Consider the following 19617-nt stretch of genomic DNA (forward strand, 5'->3'; position numbering starts at 1 on the left):
ATTGTCCCGAAACGACCCCCGACAATAATGGTGACATTTGTCGTGGTTGAGACCGTTGAGACCGCATCGAAACAAAATGGGGAAACCAGAAGCAAGCAAAACAAGGAGCAACAGCCGCCTCTTTCGCAAAACCTTGGGCTATTTTTCGATTTAATCTCAACCTTCACCTTCACCCTCCTGCGGCGGCGGACATCGCGCGACGCGCAAGCCGCTTATCGCGGGCGGCTCCCGCCCGACGCGCTCACTTCCTTCGCGTAGAATTTCTAGTCTTTTTACGGGCCGGGGCCGCTACCTTGCTTCCTGCCCTTTTTTCGGCCGCCTTTCGGCAGTACACTTTGTACACACCATTCGGGCACTCGGCTGCTACCTCGGCGACTGGCGACGTCCCGCGGTCAGTGCTTCTGTGGAGCGGATTGCGAAATTACGTGCAAATCCGTACGTACGGTGAGTGGAAAACACGAGAAAATCACGAGAAATGATCAAACGTCAAACGTTGTTGTTGGGTGGCCCCGTTTGTGGGGACAGTGGTGCTTCAAAGTGACAATCGTTGGTTGGTGGACACCTCGAATTTCGGCACGTCCTGAAACGTCGAACGGGATCCTTTCGATTTCATTCACCCCACCGTCATCACGGAGCGAACTGACAGTCAATTAGTGTCGCTCGATGCAGATAGAACTTGCTTCGTGTGGCAAGGACTAAAGTTCTTTCATCAAAACAAAAGAAGAAAAATAATCAAAACCGGGCGTCAATCGGGGTGTGTTGGTGAGTTTCAAAATATAGAGATTTGACGTGTGTTACGAAAGTGCAATTGTTAAATCAAAATTGTGAAATAAGTTCAACCACACAAACACAGTCGCAGCATTACGTTTCGCCAGTGACGTGAGACGATCAGGTGGCGATCGCGACCTCCCGCAAACATTGCTCCGTGTGGTGGTGTGCGTGCCTGTGTTTCGTGTGCTATTTATCTCTGGCAGATGCTCTGGCCTATCGCTAGAAGATGATTTCCGTAGCCACAGTGGCGCACCGAGCCCGGGACGACGACGTGACCTCGGCGGCGATGCCCGTGTCTATCGACGTCAAAACATCGCCAGCGAGTGCCAATAGTGTGGCCGATTGTTGCCAGTGCGATCTGCCGCCATCACCAACACAATCGATTGAGATGGACACTGGTGGTGGTGGTGGTGGTGATGGTGCCATCGAGATGATGCTGGGCCGAGGGCAGTATATGCGACGGATGGCGACGAGCTTTATCAGCCCGCGGTATCACCTTCATCTGCAGGCGATCTGTGCCAAAAGCAGTGATTGTAAGTACGAGGATCCGAGTCAGTCAGACCGCATGATCACCCCCACGGCGGGCAGCTGAGCGAACGAGGGAGCTGAATTTCGAAAGTATGCTTCCGTGTGCGTATTGGTGCAGCAGAGTAGTCAAAACAAACAATCACGCGATTGTGAGGTGCAGAGCAATAGGGTCCGCATTCGTGGAAATTAATTTTATCGCGCTCTCGAGATGTAGCGGAATGTCCGGTCGTATCTCTAGCGGTTGCTGCTGCGGCATGCTTAAGGTGGAACATCTTTATCAATCAATCGACGGTCGCGAACGGTTTAATCGGTTATGCTAAAATTTATACAAATATTCAGCTCAATCTGTTTTTAACGCTCATCAATTTTACAAGTCACGTCTATACATTTTCTATAACTTTAGCGACCCATTCTACAGCAGGCACCAGGTTTTGACATCAGGCAAAAGATTTCAAACGGATCTTTGAAAGGGTTACACCATGTCAACTTTTGGGCCTGAAAATGACGTTTCGCGGGGATCAGTGTTTTTCAGCTACCCGTTGAAGAAAACTGATACAAAATCGCTGTCAAATGCTTGTCAGGGTTTCCTTTTGGAAGAACGCTGTGCTTTAAGTGGTTTAAAAAATTCAAAAATGACAATTTTGGCTTAATAAGCAAAGAGCGTTGAAGGACTCCTGTTTTCTTCAAACTTGACTCCTTCCGATTATCATTCAGTTTCATCTATGGGACGCAGTACTTCGTTTCCTACGAGGAAGTCGAAATTGAATCACTAATAGACGATTTCAAAAGACGAAAGGCACATACTTTGAATAAACTATAATTTTTCGATTCAATGTAATAAACATTTGATTTCTTTGAAAAAAAAAATTGCTTTTTAAGTGTTTGGCTCTTCGGCGGGGTTAGCGTATTTAATGGGTTTCAGAAACGTTCCTTTCCCAATGTGTCGACTTCAAAAACCGGTAGTTTCCAGATCTGCTCGGGAATCGAAAATGACCGAATGTGCCTATTGATTATAATCACAACTATGTTTGGCTTAAAAAAGTCATTGACGACCACGAGCATTGGGAACAATAAAAATCCGCCCGAATTGTGTAATTACTAAATACTGCGAATAATGACACGATGAATAATTCAACACGCAAGTGCACACACTTGCGTGCTTCCACACATTTGAAGCACTGCCTCGGGGTTCATCTGTGGGCATCTTTTGGCTACAAAGTGCAAAAAGGGCTATACACTTGTAATTAATAATTACCTGCGACCGTCCTTTGACGACAGTCACTGTCCCGACTCAGGCAACTCAGGGGAAAGGATCATCATCATTAGCATATTTAATGTTGCGCAACAATGGTGCATCGGCGGAGAAAATAAGAAACAAATCGGCTGACACATGATAATTATTTCGGAAACCCATTCCTGCCGCGCTGATAACAATGATTAACGAGCAGCGATTGAATGGCAAACGACAAATCTGTCACTCGACCGGGGAACGGGCAGACAGAAAGCCTGCCGCCAACCGACCACAGAGAGCGCAACCCATTTTTGCGATTATTACTTTACGCACGCTCAATTAATTGTCGATATTTGAATACGGACATAAAAAAGCGTGCTATATTTACAGAATATACGGTCCGCACTGATGTTCTGCAACACGGCACGGATCGGGAGATGCACTTTTACTCGACAAGCGAGGCCTCCCTGAGCATAGAGAGGCCACGACGACGACGCACGTCGAGTTTTGAATAAAAGCGTAAAATGCTCTATAATTAACGATGGAACATGCAGCGCATCGTCATCGCCGGGGCGCGATGCGTACGCTTTTTCGGCTCCGGTTCGCGATGCATGATGATGCAAAAATGCATAAAATAAAATTGCACTGGCCATTAATTAGATGATGAAGGAAATGGCACTTTCGTGCTCGCAAGGTGACGCAACTGTGACGGAGTGAAGAGAACTTTTATTATTCTCCACTCCTTGGGCAGGCCACAATGGAGCGTTCCATTACAAAACACGTGCTCCGAGTTCCAGGTTTCGGGTGGTGCATGATTTGCATATTGCGACAGTGAACAAATATGCTTTGAACAATTCAACTCATTGGGATGGATTTTAAAGACGTGGGGAAAGATGTACGAGAAAGAGAGAGCAACAATTTGAAAACGTTGCGCACGACAAATACAGTGGAAACAGTTAAAAAAATAAAATACCGTTCACCATACTATATTTTTAAAAAGCTTTCTATAATTAGTAATTCTGAAAGTGTTTATTGTTACCAACTTTAATGTTGGCATTCAAGTTCATGCACTATCAGAATGTAAAATGCAGCTGAACTGTTGATGGGTCAGAATCGAACAAAAAATGATATTGAAACGTATTGCATCAAAAAATGAGATGTAAAAATAATACTAAACGATTCGAAGTTTTCATCGCCATTGAGGACCATGGACGCAAAAGGACCATGAACCCAGCGAAGTCTGACCAATCTGGGTTAAATGCATTCGAAATGCGAATGACGCCAACACACCCAAGATTATGCTTCATAATATTGGAGACAAATAATCTTGAGAAGGTCAAGATTCTACAACGAATTTTAGCAGCAACCGGCCGAAGCAGATAAAAGCAGATGAAGGTTTCGAGGGGCAAGATTTATGGAAAAATAAATCGAATGCAACACACGGAGCGACGAGTAAAAATTAGTGCCCTGGCCAATAAAAACCCAAGCTCCATAAAACGAACGCGACAAGAGCTATGTAAACCATAAAATATGGTGCATTGTGGACACGAAAAACAAAACACATTTACGATGCGCAATGCATAACGAGACTGCCTACGCGAGAGGCGCGGGCAGATTCTGCGAAAAACATTGATAATTATGCAGTTTCATTTGCGTACCCCAGCCATCCTGCCGTCATTGATTGCAGTGAGCTCCACGGGGCGAAGTAAAGTACGGACCCCCACTAGTCGGATGATGTAGTTGATGAAGAAGCATGTCCACGGCACCCACATCACCCACACCCTTTCCCGCTCTCGTTCCACGAGCTAAACTAACGCAATGAGATGAGCGTACGAGAGCGCTTACAAAATAATGTTTAAAAAGTATGGTAAACCCAATCGATGAAGGCCATCACTTGCCTGCAACCAGGAACCGATGTGCCCTTTGCTTTGCGGCCCTTGGGTCGATTTTCCAGGAATTCCCTGGGCGGGCGAACGCAAAGAATGCACAATGCAAACATAAACTAGTCAATAAATTTCAATCACCACCGCGCTGCGCCGTCTTCTTTTCCGATTTAAATGTCTGCCGATCGATGGCTTATGATGAAGCGGTAAGCGGTTTCTTCATTATGCCACGTCAGCATCGTGCACACAGGGGGGGGGGGGCCACAAGAAACGTCCGTGCCATTCAACAAAAACAACATCTCACAGATCGACTCAATCGCCAGTACTCTCGAGATGCAGACTTTTCCAGCTGCGGTGGGTCCTTCGAATTGAAGTCTATTTCTAGACTTGCTGCAATTCGACGGTCATCATGCTCATTGGGAAAACAATTACCAAATGGCCACAGACTCTTGACTTGCACGCCAATGTTTTCACAAGATAGCTACGGAATGGCTCTGTACGGAAATGTCCAAAATCGGTTCCCAAACACTCGTGTAAAGTTAATCAAACACGACGGATCGCTGATTTATTGAGTGCCCAATTTGTTAGGCGCGCGACAAAAATGTGCTAATTAAATTAAAATAAACAGCCCCGACCGAAATAGAAGGAACGTGCCCAAGGAAGCTCTCCGTGTGTATCATTGCTTTGCAGGGATTCTTATGTTTCACATAACCATCGGATAGATCTGATCGATACGCGCTGCAAATTTTGTGTTTCACTCAGGCGAAGGTGTTAAAGGGGTGGCCAATTCGCCAAACATATGGCGCAGAACATGGGAAAAGTAAATTAGGGTTGCTGTCGCTTTACCACTCTGCCTACACACCCAAACACGACGGCCAGGTGTTTAAGACCGTGAAATACGAAATGCAGGCAAAGGTATGAAGACGATTTTAATTTTATTGCGACACATGCCGATTGAGATTTGGTTTTGACTTTTCGCGCGGCTTATCGGAATGTGAATCGAACGAAATAAAATTAAGCAAGTTATTGGGGCGGCTCGCCGGAGATCTCAGATAATTCAATCCGGGCGCGGGACGAGGCTTGTGACTTGTCTTTGTACCTCAGCCTGGTTCGAAGACCAAAATTTGCGTTGTTCAAAAAGAGAACACCGAGACAACCGGTTTAAAAGGGCTGTTTTTGGACGACCAATTCGTACGCCTAAAGCCGTCGGATTTTTCTGAATGAAATCCTCCTCTCGTGAAGAAAGGATATGAAGTTATTTTTAATGCAATTAACAGGTTAGATATCAGTCATCACTTTCGTTGATTTGATCTCAACGTTAGTGTTGCTTATCTATGTTTTGCAAACATTTTGCAGAACGTAGTGCATAGCGAAATTCCTCGTAAAATACATATTTTAGTACCACTGCTCATTTAAAAAAGTAAATTAAACAAAGTTTGATAAAAAGTATTCTTAACAGCTACAGCTTAAAATATCAATCATATGGCAACTTCAATTTCATTCACAAACGAAAGACGAAAACTTTCGCAGACGAAATACTCGATTCCATTCGCCATTCAACTGATTGGAATTTCCGTCTAATCAAAAGTATGCACATAACTGATAATAAGTAGCGCAGGAATAACTGACATGCTTTGCAGAGTGGTACCCCGAGGATTGGGAACTAAACCTAGGATGATCGTAATTCATTGAGCCGAGTTGGACGGACATTAAGTGGGCGACGACGATATTTTAGAACTTCTCTGTTCGCTTCGCTTGGCTAAATTCGGTCACAAATATTGGCACGTCCACGAGGTCGGTTCCGCACCATGCTCCATTGTTCTGGCCGCTCGTTGGCTGCACACATAAAATATGCTGCTCACGTACTGACCATGCTGTTCGCGCTGCAACGCGCGCTCGTGAACATCAAAGGTTTTTGTTCTGATTTTTCGGTTCTGTGCGCTCGAGTGGCTTCGCGTGGCTGAGGGCACCGAGCAAGAAGTTCGTTAAAAAAGCGTGAAAATCGCCCAGAAGATCAGCTATTCCGAATTGGGCGCGCATGCAGAGCTTTGATGTAGCTTCTTGCGGTAAAGCCGTTCTTGGCCGGTCATTCTTCACTGCCCACTGCCGAATCCCATTCACAGGTTCAAGATCGTGCTTAAGACCTCGCCGTTTTTGTCGGCACACAAAATCAAAGAAATCCCCAGTCCCCAGGAGGAGACAATGCACGATAATTTTTGTGTTCACCTTTTTTTGCGAAAGACTTTTTGGGTCGTTTAGATGTTGTCAAAATTCAGAACGCAATCCGTAAAAAAGGCTAGCGGGGGGACACTGTATTGTAGAACAATGTGACCATAAATTAGAATCATATTCTTGGGAGCAGCAAAATTAAACGTTTGCTGCGCAAGGATGCAGTATGAGGGTTCACAAAAACCTAGCATCATCAGTGGCTCTTAATGGGGTCCAGAGTCGGATCGAAAAAAGTCGGTGGCTGAAAATTAACCGAATTCTGTATTTTGTTTACTCCGCCTTCCGCCCGATGATGGACTTTCGATTACCTTGTGTCGCATCTCGGCCATTTTTTATAATTTCATAAAATGTCCAAAACATAAAGCGAAAAGAAGAAAATCTCCATAATCTTGTTCTGCACATCCTTAGCGGGTTCTGCAAACAAACGGAAAATAAATTAACCGAAAAAAACACCGAAAGACAAAGTAATGTTGGTCATGTTTGCACATCTCATAAAAATAAATTGAAATTTACCGTCGAAAAACATTCGGCACTAACGCGTCGGTACACCAACGGATCGTTACCAGACGCAGCAGCTGTCGGCCGCGGAAGTTCGGCGCAAATCCGGCCGACCCTTTATGTGTGCAGTGGACCTCAAGTCCGATCGCCCGATGTATCCTGCCGGTGCACGAGATAATGAGTATTTATTGGTCATGCAAACAGCGCAACGTGTCGGCCACGATTAGCTTGTATATTTCGGAAAGGCCAAGCGCAACGACGAGTGAACCCATTTGGCTTTTTGGGATCACCTTCATAGTTAAATCCCAGCATAAAAGAAGTTTAAGAGAAGGACCGCGATAAATCATGCAACAAATTTTTACACATCAATTAACATTCATCAATACAATGTGAAATGGTACAGCGATCGTTAACCGACTTTAGGTCCAATGAAGTGCATTCTACAGCAACTAACGAGGAATTAGATATCCCAAAATTCAAAAGCAAACCAGTTAAAAAAGAACATAAGTAATCATTATTATTGTGATTACTTACATATGTCTTGCTCGCTGTTTTTATCGAATTATTTTTGGAGTGTATGCGAGGTCCATTATAAGAGTATCGCGACATTTGAATTTCTGCGGACTATGCATATTCGATTTGGTGACAAGTTCGGCCATTTTAAGTAATCAGTAAATTTTTGACAGCTGATTTGCTTGGTCGTGTTTTGCCCCAACGGCTATTTTTATCTGCTCCAAAAAATGGATGGCAAAGAATCTGTATCAAATTTTATTTAAAAAACAAAATAAAGTGATAAATAAGATTTAGAAGATAAAGACGGCATAGCCGGAGGCGCTGAATATGATCACTAAAAAGATTTTTAAGTGCTTCGAGAATTGGAAAAGACGCTGGTGCAAGTGTATAATATCTGATGGGGATTACTTTAAAAGGGACAAATGGATATTCATGAATGAACCAAAGGTTTTGAAAGAACACCAATGTCGCGATACTTTTTGAATAGCCCTCGTATTAGATCAATACAAAATCAATTGCACATCCAGATTTGAGGCCCAAAAATCCATCTCTCTCTGTAGGCTGTTGAAGTGTGAAACACGAACACTGTCACTACTTTTGTAAATAACAATTACACAACGGTGAGACGAAAGTTGTGCCAAAACGTAGTAGATGTTGGTGAACAGTGGATTAGAAATAGAAAGTAACAAAGTTTCCTTTTCACGCTCTTGTAAATTTATGCAAGACTGTCGCTACATAAGCCGATTCGCAACGATTATTGTAATTATTACTGTCTCGCCATCGCAACCCAGACGACGCGCTAGCAAAAAAAGAACACGAACTAAACTAGACCTGTGCCAGTCGCAATTACTGCTGCTGGTAGCGGATGACGACGACGAAAAGCGACACAGTTTTGCTGCTGCATAATTATCCCACTGCCGGTCCGCGACTTGTTGGTAAATGATTATTTTCCTTTGCCGTTGCTTCGTCGAATGCATCTGCCCCAGGAAAAAGTTAACTTTTCCCGGGTCTGGCAGGAGGCAACAACCTTGACGACGGTAGTGTGCCTTCGCACCTTCTGCCCTCGACGGACATAATTTGTCTCCCTCTTTTCCTTTTCAATTTTCCACTCGTTATCGTCAACCCGCACGGTGGGCTTTTACATTCTAATGCGATTTGCGGCCGATGGTTGGCAGCGGTGAGATGTGCGCATCGATCGGTAAACCGGCGACGAGAGCAATTAAGACCGTCTCCGGCAACGAAATCGGCACGCGATGAAATGTGTTCAAGAGAGCTGCTAAAGACTTGAGCTGAAAGCATCTTCCGTGCCACTTAGCCTATCGCCCCAGCTATTTATGATCGCTAGCAATCACAGTTCGATGCCTAGAAAATAATGTTTTCTTCAATACAGAGAGCATAAACATTTTTACACTTTTATAACCGAGCGCTAATCAAAAGATAATTTATTTAAAAAACTTAACTAGTCTATACAACTGCTTGAGAAAAGAAAAAGTTTACATATATCGATCGTGTACAAAATAATGTAAATTAATTTGATTTAAATTAGCGAATCAATGCATAAGTTACCAATGTGCTATGTACTAGGTTGTTCATTAAATTCTGAGCCTCGATAAAACAGGGCGCTGCTACGAGCCTAATATTTTTTGTGGCCTCTAGCAACAGATTTGGCCCCTAGCGACTTCCATCTGTTTTCAGACCCAAATAAAACATGCGTGAATAGCGTTTTTCATCAAATGATGACGTCATAGCAGCTGCGGAGGCGTATTTTCAAGTCCTTCCAGTTGCTCACTTCAGGGATGGAATTAGAAATTGAAGTCTCCTTGGAACCTATTGATGTTCAGAAAGGCCATACTTAATAGTAAAATGTATATCGGCCATTCCTTCCAGGTCTAGCTGTTTTTGGCTGAGGTCTACATATTAACGAGGCGACAGAAAATCTTCTTCGAAGACAAGCGCGTTCAGTTACTATCTCTCATCGTCAGACGCCAGCTCTAGCCAGACGCTGGTGGTCAAGAAAGTAGGAAAGCGCCAGCCAGCCAGCCAGCAGGGTGACCCGAATGCTTTCCCCGGTTTTACCACTCCATCCTCACTCGAGCCGTCGAGGAATGTTAGGGCCGGTGCAGTATTTCAGGTGCAAACATGCAACAGGTGGCTCTCGCGGACCCAACGTGCGGCCTCGAGGTCGCTTTTACTTAGCACATTCACGGCCAACGCTGTCTCGGAGGCCAACCGCTTGACAGAGGGGACAAATCTGACAACTTTGGCCACTTTCTTGGGTCCATCTTTTACCTCTCGGAGCCAACTTTCGCCTCGCTCGCGGATGATTGATCAATCGCGCTTTCATTTTTTTACCCCCATCCGGATCCGGGCCGTCCGCCGGCCAGATAGCGGCCGCCAAACGGCTCCAAAGTGCAGGGAGCAGTTTTCAAACATGTTTACATCCAGACGGACTTGGCCACCGCCAGCGATGCAAAACGGTGCCGGTCGCGGTAAAACAAGTCACCCAATCAGCACTTTGGCTGCAGGAAATGACAGTCGATTGTTTGACATCGTATTAATTAATCTCGGCCGCATCTCGGTCCCGTCACAAACCAAAGGGGCAAACTATTGCAACGTACGCAAACGGATGGAAACGAATGCCGCGCCCTTGAAGCAGTATCAAGCCGTTCCGTTTTTTATTTACTTTACAACTAAACTGTGAGCTCGTCAGCTACTTTTTCTTTTCAATCCCTATCACCGTGACTTCCGTGGCAGAGGTTAAAAACGGTGCGCGATAAGTGAGTATATTGTGTAAATAAAGCGGTCCGACAAAGTACCCGTCTGATGACGACCTCTCCTTGGCTGGGGCTGGTGCAGCATGATGCATAAATGCATTACGGGCCCGAAGAGTTTAACTTATTCCGATTTACTTAATTGCCAATGAATGGCAAAATAAGTACATTTAAACTTTTTTTTTGTGTGTTTGGGGAAATACAAATATCGATTTTTGAACAATTTTTTAAAAAGATATGTTTCTTGAGTTTTTATTTTTTTACTAAACTTTGACCATACATGTTCATGCTTTTCGGTCATTGATCTTTTCAACTTATTTAAAACCAATATCTTTGGCACAGAGTGTTTAATTTCCTTAGCTTAATTCAAATACGTGTTGCGTGTTCAAGGTTTTAAGTAGCATGCCAACGATCGTGGTGTCGCATTTCATTTCGTCACCGAATCGAAGAGATTATGGAGAAGAATGTAATGCAGCATGAGCCATGACACCTTAGGTACGTGCTGTGCCTTACAAGCACCAGAATGCTGTAAGGGATTAAACAGCAAAACCGAAACTCATTTTCGACGCTTCCGGCTTCCGGAAATCATACCCAGCCCAACAGAAAACTACTCTTCCGCCGCCGCGATACTCCTTTTAAGCCACAAGAAAAAAGTTTCACAAGCAACGAAAGCAGAAAGATGTTGAGGTTAAGAAAGCAATACCTCACACCGACCCCGTAAACCCAATCACCACTCTGAAATTCCTCTCCTAAGTCGACCGTTTATGCCGACCGTGCGTAGCGTTTCGGATCGCTTGTCACTTCCAGGGCACATCGTAAAGTTGTCATAGTTTAGGCCTTTACCGGTGGAAGGCACGTTTTCGCTGACAAAGCTGATCGACAAACAGGTAGCGGCGTACTCCAAGAGACCACGGGGAACTGGGAGACACAAGACACTTCGACAGTTCGGTAGCAAGAAAGGCCAACAAAGAAAAAAAGCTCATTAGACAGCAACTTGTTATGTAAATCCAATCCATTCCGTTTAGCCTTCAGCCACTGCGCCGTTCATAAACTGTGGCCACCGGATAGTTGCCTGCCTGCGGCGAGACAGAGAGAGAGAGAGAGAGAGCATGCAAAAAAGGAAGAATGTCCTAGAGTCCTAGAGTATATCGCCCGATTCGACGGTTCATTGGTTGGCACCACGTGCATTACTTATTCATTCGTGAATCGTGCGGTTTCTTGCAAGAAGTTTCTATTTCTGCTCCTTTCAACATATCGTCGCTCCCCAGTTGTCGTTTATCATGTTTTTTCCTCGCATTTGTCTTTTCTCGGCTGACGAATGTTCGATAAAACACTCCAACTTCTAAGCGATCGTCTACGGAGTGTGTGCCTGACTCGTTAAGAACGAACATAAATCTTCGTTGAAGAATTCGAAATCTAAACACGAAAGATGACGTAAGGGGAAGAGGACCTCGAAAATGGCCCACAAAGCAAAAGTGGAAGACGCATTGAGTGGTTATGTTGGAAAATGGCCCCAAGTTGAGTCAATTTCTAAGACAAAACGCTTGCCAGCAATTAAACCTGCCTAAATATCCCGTTCCATAATCAGCTAGTGATTTGAAACATTGCGAAACAAAAACGAAACATATAAGTAAACGTCATTGCAAACATTTGCTGTCGATCTTGCGATCGTGTTTTGCACGGTTGGCGGTTGGTATCATCTACGCTCACTTTCGTTCGCATTTATGCTACTTGCCAGTGCCTATATATTGGTGCCAAAATTCGTTCAAATCCTTTATTGGTAAAAAAAATGACAACCGAAAAAACACATGGTCACCAACGACGCAACTCTGCGTTTTTTTTTTTGTTGTGCTAGCAAAACGCAATTGTTAGAAATTCGTTTGATTCATGCTCAAGGACTTGACGTTTTCCACTACGTGGCCTTGAAAGTCTCGGCATTTTGTAGCATGCACAACACAGATTGTAATGTGATTTCGTTGGACCTAACTTAATAGTTTAAAGTTTAAAGTTTAAAGTTTAAAATAATCGGAAATTTTTAATAACTTTTAAATTTTAAAAAATTAACGGTGTAGCGCATTTTAAAAGAATAATTTCCCTCTGAGTAATGCGACAAATTTCACTCGCCATCAGATAAATGAGATAAAAGAAAAGACAAATTGACAACAAGGGGAGGATATCTAAACAGTCACCCTGTGGTGGTGTGTGGGTGCTTCCAACGCGAATGGACCCCGCCTGTGTGTGTCTATACAGATTCGTAAACTGCCATTTTTCGCTTAGTTATTCCCGTTTTTGGAGGGAATCCAGTTTTGCCTCAATCGAGACATGAGATCATCCACCCGTTGGCCACACAAGCTGTGGACAGTGAGTGTCCGCGCAATCACCTGCCTCTTTTTCTCTGCCACACTCGATTCCTTCACTGTCTCGTTCCGGCTCACCATCGCCTAGCCGTGTTGGTCGCGATATCTGAATGCGGTGATCTCACGGCTCGCGCTTTTGACCTCGGCGGCCGCGGGTTAAGTTGCAGCTGCCCATTGTCCCCCACGGGTAGGCCACGGATCTTCTGCGTCGTCGATTGGCACGACAAGTGTTGACCTTTCGCCCAGTTAACCTTCCCCGTTTGAGGCGCTCTCTCGCTCTCTCTGCCCGACAGCTGATGCTAATCCTTTCGCTTCGATTGTTTCACAGTTGTTCCCACAGCGCGCGCCCCGTGAGACGATAGTGAGACCCAATGGATATATGAAGTCGAGGCGCGATCGCGAAGGCGAAGGCGAGCCGCGAGTGAGTGAATGAGTTTCTCAGCATCCGACGGCGAATCGCGGATCAATCAGATGAGCACATCAATTGCGTGATCGTCGTCGGTTCCAAAAGGTGGCCGCCAAACGCACACCAAACAAACAAAAAATCGCGCGCGTCGAAAGTGTTCACTCATCGAGGGCGCGATCGTGAACCAAACACAAGTGGCTATTTATAGAAGACCAACACCCGGACTCGAGGAGTTTTGCGACTGTCGACACGGCTTTGTGCCACGAACCGAGACCCGAGCCAATGGGCCTGCATATGGGCATGCTAAAGTGCGAGGGCCATAGAAAAGGGCAAACATGTGGCCCGTACGGTAATCGTTTCAAAAACCCGCATTCAAGTGGCCGCGTAGCGAACGGAACGTTGTCGATATGGCGAGAGGGTTTTCGAATGGGTGTCCCATCCCAAACCACCGGTTACAGACCGGTGGCTTTAGTGGAGCTGTTGTATTTCTTCTCCATCGGACAACGATTGTAAATGATGCAATCGTATTTATTAGCTACTCATAACAGAATCACTGTTACTGAGCCTTGCGAGCTGTGAATTGCTCGAATTATGAAACCAATTTTATGAAGAAGAAGTGGTGGGTACAAGACACCAATTATTGTCTCCAAATAAAACACAAAGTACAATGATCGATGTCTCAAAGAAGTACCTTTGGTTTGGTCGAGGTTTTTTTGTCGCTAATATTTTGTCGTTGAATTTTCATAGTTCGCACTGGAATGTATATTGTTTTAAATTATCTTCTTCCACATCGATTTACATCCCCGTTTTTCTAGTACTACTGAAGGGTAAAGCTTTCGGTTTTGCTTCTTCGTTTCATGCTTTAGCTAATTTAAGCTGGAAGGTCTAGTGAAAAAAATCATCCCAGTGATTGATGTAGCCAAGCGATCCAAGATGATCCGAAGTACTTTGTAAGAAACTGTTGTCACCAGTTGCCGACCAGTTACCAGCCCACAATCTAGGGTTTAATAGTTCCTATTGATGATTCTACGATTTTACCCAAAATTAAGAAAAACTCTCACTAAGTTTTGGCCCGTTTCAATTCATCGATTAACTGTACAAAAATCAACCGTAAGAAAGTTTGCGAAATGTTTGTTGTTTACTACCCACTATCGCCTGCACCTTGCCAAGATTAGACCATCTTTAAATAGCATCAACCACGGGCAGTCCAAAAAAAAAGAGAGTGCATTATTCAATCCATTTTTATGGCAGCCAGCGCTCGCCAAAACAAACTTAAACCACCCGGAAACCGTTTTCCATAAGTAAACATCAACGAACATCACGCACGCACGCAATTGTAAACAGTTGCGGCCAACGTACCGATTCGTGATATTTCGTACCGAAAAAAAAACCCACAACCGGTCGCTAATTAGAACAACGGAGCTTGCTTTTCCCGGAATGCAAAGTACAAGTTCTTCCTACCAGCTGCGATCATGCGGTGAGGAAAATTGTTTTTCCAGCGCGGCGTCCCGTTTAAAATCCCGCTACAAGCCGCAAGGAATACTATTGGCCACGCCGGGCGGTGTTCAAGATTTACTTTCGATTTTTACTACCGAACGGGTTTTTTTTTCGCGGGCCTTTTTTCGTTACTATTTTTGGAAACAATTTATAAGGCCATTCGTTGTCCCTGTCGGCGTCGCTGGCGAGTCTTGGCGAGAAAGTTTGCTGTAAATAATGCTGAGCTGCAAGTTGAAACCACTTGCAGGCTGGAGTTCAAGAGCACCACGGCTCGAAGTACTTCCGGAGTTTATTGGGCTGACATTGGACTCCGTAAGAGCTGTTGGATAGTGAATGGATGTTTTAAGCAATATATTCTCCATCTGCCACAATGTTGCGTTCGGGATGCTATTGGTTAACGTTTGGCATGCCACACTCGCAACACTTTAGCGAGAATTAATTGTTGCTTCATTTCGTGTTGGGAGGGGAATGTTGGCGATCGGTCGGACCATAACCCTGCGCTGTATACACTAATTAACGGGCTCTGCAGTTTCACATACAATCCATCATTTGCCCGAACGTTGAGCTGTTGATGGACCAGTTCCTCGCTGCGTTTGTTGTTAGCATAACACTAAAGGGCGGAAGGCAAGAATCATGTTCTCGGAAGTCTAAAGTGGAGCCAAAATATGTTAATGACCGAGCAGTTTTGCTTTGATCGTCTCGAGCAGTTTAATGAACGTAAATTAAATGACTGATTTAAATTTTACTGGCGAGACTTAATGTTTCTTTGATGCGATAAATACGAAGAAAATCTGTTTCGACATCTTGGGTTTGAAGTACGAAAACTATCATTTACATAATTTCGTTTCCATTGAACATTCTCCTCGCTCATGATGTGAAATGGATTTTTACGCTTTTGAATTGGCCCTTTGCTGCTTCGTTTACCAAAAGGGCATTTCCCGACATTCAGGACCTTCGTCCTGGACAACTATTACCAGGTCAAGTCGATCAGAGTCTCCGACCGGACGAACGCCTTATCAGCGCCACGCCACACACACAGCCGTAACGTTGGGAAAAGGTTCCAAAAGGACGTCCGGTCCGGAAGGACAGGAAAGTTCATTGCCCGCCGACCGGATCCTGGTTCCCGACGACGTCGTCGGGATCGGATTACGTAAAGTGCTCTCTCGGTTCGCAAACTGCACAAATGAACCGCCCATCCGGTGACCCACTTCTGCGTTGAGGTGAGCGAGAAGGCGCCAGGGAGCGACAGAAAGAGAGCCACCGTGGAAAATCGATGAAAAGCTGGCGGAATGATCTCCCTCCTGCATCTGCATCACCCCCGTCGCGCGCAGTGAACCAAAAAGGCATTCATCCGAACCAGACAGACAACCTTTTTGTGGTCGTCCGGTTTGACATTCTTCGCCTCTGTGTGCGTGTCAAAACACCGTGGGAGGGAATGAGAAAAAACTCTCCTCCCCCGCGGACGAAAAACGGGTCGAACGGGTAAACATGTCGAAGGTAAACAAACGCAAACACAGACACACCTCTGACGTAGCGGCTGTACACAGAGCCACCACCATGTCTGGCGATCCACCGGTGATCAAAGTTGGCGGTCGCAAAAAGTTCATCCGGCACCTGCGTCGAAACCGAAAACGATGCTGCGTCGGAGATCTTCTCGAATCGGCTTCTAAATGTAAACAAAACACAATGTCAACGGGGTGGAAAGAAAAAAGGCGCATCCTTCACGGTGTCATCGAAGGATCAAAGGTCTTCGAAAACATGGGGTCGACACACGCCACTCGAATAGTTCTCGCCTTCGCGACGGTACTTTCTATTCCTGTCCTCTTGAGCAGAATCTTTACTAAGCCAACCGCCCAGTAGTTTACTGACTCGTAATAAGCAATATAACCGAGGGAGGATTGCACGGATTTAGCTCATCTTAATTAAGCATCCCCAGAGATTCACACTGATCCGTCAGACAGGTTTTACTTTACTTTCGCTTTTTGGTGAGGAATGAGGGAGAACCTACAAGTTGCGCATCAAATTTCATTTACGGCTGACGATTCCTTAATTGCGATCCACATATGTAATGCTCGACAATCATCCGCCGATTAAAAAGTGTCTAGTTCGCACCAATCATTCAGCACCCGTGTACACAGTACACATTAAACTTGGAACTTATTTTACGTAAAATGCTTGCAATGCAATATGGATTAAATAACGGAGAATCACCGTGCCACTGCCAAAAACTCCCACATAACGTGAGGAACCCCCCGAACAGTGGCCTGATTATGCTCGACTCGTTCCTGGCTGTCGTCTCTCGGCTCGGCAAATTTCCCACCAGAGGGGTGCATCACTATATACCGCGTGCCCGGCACAACGTGCCCTGCACTTTGCAGATATCCACTGGGCAAAAGCAAAACGAGTAGAGTACATAATTCGACGATGAGTCATCGGCATGTCCGTTGGCGCGTGATATGCGCGCGCGCGCGCACGCTTGATAACGCCACAAACGTTGCAAAAACGTTGTGCTTTTCGACTGAGGTTCCGATTACTTTTCTTTTTTAAGCCGAAGACTCGTCGGTCGCGAATATGCAGGGTGTGGAAGAAAATGATGGCTGTGGAGTAACAGTGGTGTACAATCTTTGAGGTCGCGAACGTAACTGAACAAGAAGGGACCACCGAATAATATGATGACCTCCCAAACTCATACTGTACGTTGCCCAGCGAGCCTGCTTCTACACTCACTAATGCCCAGCAGTTAACTCCACTCCCTAGCCCGCGCGGGCTTTGCTGGTCAATTTGCATTTCTGCCGCTGGGAAGCAAAGGCCACCCCCCGTGATAGGCGCACAACGAGCTTCAAACATGATGATCATCATCGTACAACGTTGGATACGAAACCCATCGCGATACGCACCGGAGCGTTGAGCGTTTGTTCTTGGACATCCGTGGGGGGTTAAACGGGTAACAAACCGACCGGCAGTAAAGGGGTCTACTAATCCAACTTCCACTTCAATCCCTCCTTTGGCTTCTCATGTTGGGGTACTTTTGCGAAAAACAGGAACAGGGGCGAAAATTCCACAAATGTTCGGTTGTGGCGGAAGTGTGTTAAATAAAGTAAACAAAATCAAATACATACAAGTGAAGTGGATTCACGTACGACTTGAGAGATGTTTTCCCGCAGCTGGGCCGCCATCCCCGGCTTGTTGAGGCCCCGAGTGAACTTCCGCTCGGTCATTGTTGATGTTCCGTTGCGGCCTTCTCTGACGAGCTCAACAATTCTACGGTGATGCTGCTGTTATGGTTTTTTTTTGTCCAATGGACTCTTTCTGTGCGCGCTTTTATTCAATTCGTGTTACCGGGCTTCCGGTAATTTAGAAAAAAGGCGGGTTGAGAACACTTTCACACGCGCGCACGACGGGACGGATTGGTGTAATATCGTTGTGCACCGGCTTTGTCACGCCCCGAACCACCAAGGGGGACACCGAAATCGCGACACGGCCCACGAATAGCTTAACTTTTCTTTTCCATCGTCGGTCACAAAAATCACGAATTGGGCTACTCATTTAAGCAGGCTATTGGAATTTTCTTAATTTCCACTTTTTGCACCAATCCCACATTTGCCACTATTTTTCACTTTCGATCCACCGGAAGCCAAAGGGTTGGTTGAACATTGATTTGCATTCTCACTCCTCACTCGCAACAGACACATGCACACCTCGTTCGCTAGACGTCAGAACACACAAAGAAACCGGTCTGGGACAACTCACAGCTTCAGACACGCACCTGTCGTACACAGGATGCGAGGATCACGTCTTCCGATTCGGGGAAGTTGTTTTTTCTTACTGGTCGTTATCACTTTATATCTTGTCACGCGCATTTTGAACCTACACACCAATCAATCGAGGAGGCTAGAATCGCTAGAAAATACCGCGATTCACAGCAACAACTGTCAGGATACCGCGTGAGCCGTGAGCAGAAGGCACGCACACCAGCAGAAAGTGAGATGAGTTTCCTCCCAAAGAGGTGTAATCCTATATTCGCTCTTTTCTGAGGAATCAGCGGTGAGTTTTGCCGTTTTTGCAACTGCTTCGAAAACGGTTTGCGGAACCACGGAGTATACACAACACACTGATAACAGAACACACCAGGCAGAGGAACAACAAATTTGTTAAAACTTCTCAACCAATTCTACCAACCGCTCCGAGTGAACTGTGAAAACTGAGCGACCGCGTTCCATTGGCAACCCTACCACACACTGTGGGGAATTCGTAGACGCTGGTGGACATTTTTCAACTTGTTTCAACGTTTTCATTTTCTCTGCAAGTGTTTTGATTAAATTCAACATTCTTTGTGTAATAAACGCGTTCAAGTGTAATAAATCTATATCTAAATATAGGTATCTAAAATATTTGAATATTTTATTTAGGTCGTTTAGGTTTAGGTTTGAATATTTTATTTATTGCCATTCGAAATATTCAATTCATGAACTAATTCTTAAACGTTTGATAGAAAACTTATTAGTCTACTCCAAATCTTATTAAATGCATATTCAATCGCGATATCGATATCGATTCATGATAAAAACATCTTCAAGCTAATTCATGGGTTTTTCGCGTCACTCTTTCGACTTTGACTGATCAATTCTCAGAACGCAACGCAGAAGGCTAAAACTTCGGATCGGATCGTACATAGCTAATCTGTTTTCGAAAAATTTAACTGCAATCCTCATTTTTTAATTCGATTTATGACCGCCTTTTCCCCATAGTGCACAAAGTGGTGTTGCGTGTTGTGTTTTTTTCTGTGTGTAAGTGAGATCTAGGCATTGGATGAACTTTGTTGTTGTTTTAGAGACGCGAAATGAACGAGCAACAATGAGCGAATGAACTGCGAAAGGATGTGAAAGGAATTTATTTTGAAGTATTTTTGTTCTTTTCGAATATTAGTTAGATT

At 44.9% G+C, this 19617-nt stretch overlaps 1 protein-coding gene across 1 annotated transcript in view; it reads right to left on the reverse strand.

Moving 5' to 3' along the window:
* Nucleotides 1–17902, reverse strand: part of LOC131210931 (dedicator of cytokinesis protein 9) — an 84428-nt gene extending 66526 nt beyond the window's left edge. Inside the window, exon 1 of the mRNA XM_058204255.1 lies at nt 17804–17902. Coding sequence (XP_058060238.1) covers nt 17804–17902 — 99 coding nt within the window. The remainder of the gene's footprint in view (nt 1–17803) is intronic.
* Nucleotides 17903–19617: the final 1715 nt, after the last annotated feature.

This window comes from Anopheles bellator, chromosome 2 (assembly GCF_943735745.2).
Source record: "Anopheles bellator chromosome 2, idAnoBellAS_SP24_06.2, whole genome shotgun sequence".
Taxonomy (NCBI): Eukaryota; Metazoa; Arthropoda; class Insecta; order Diptera; family Culicidae; genus Anopheles; species Anopheles bellator.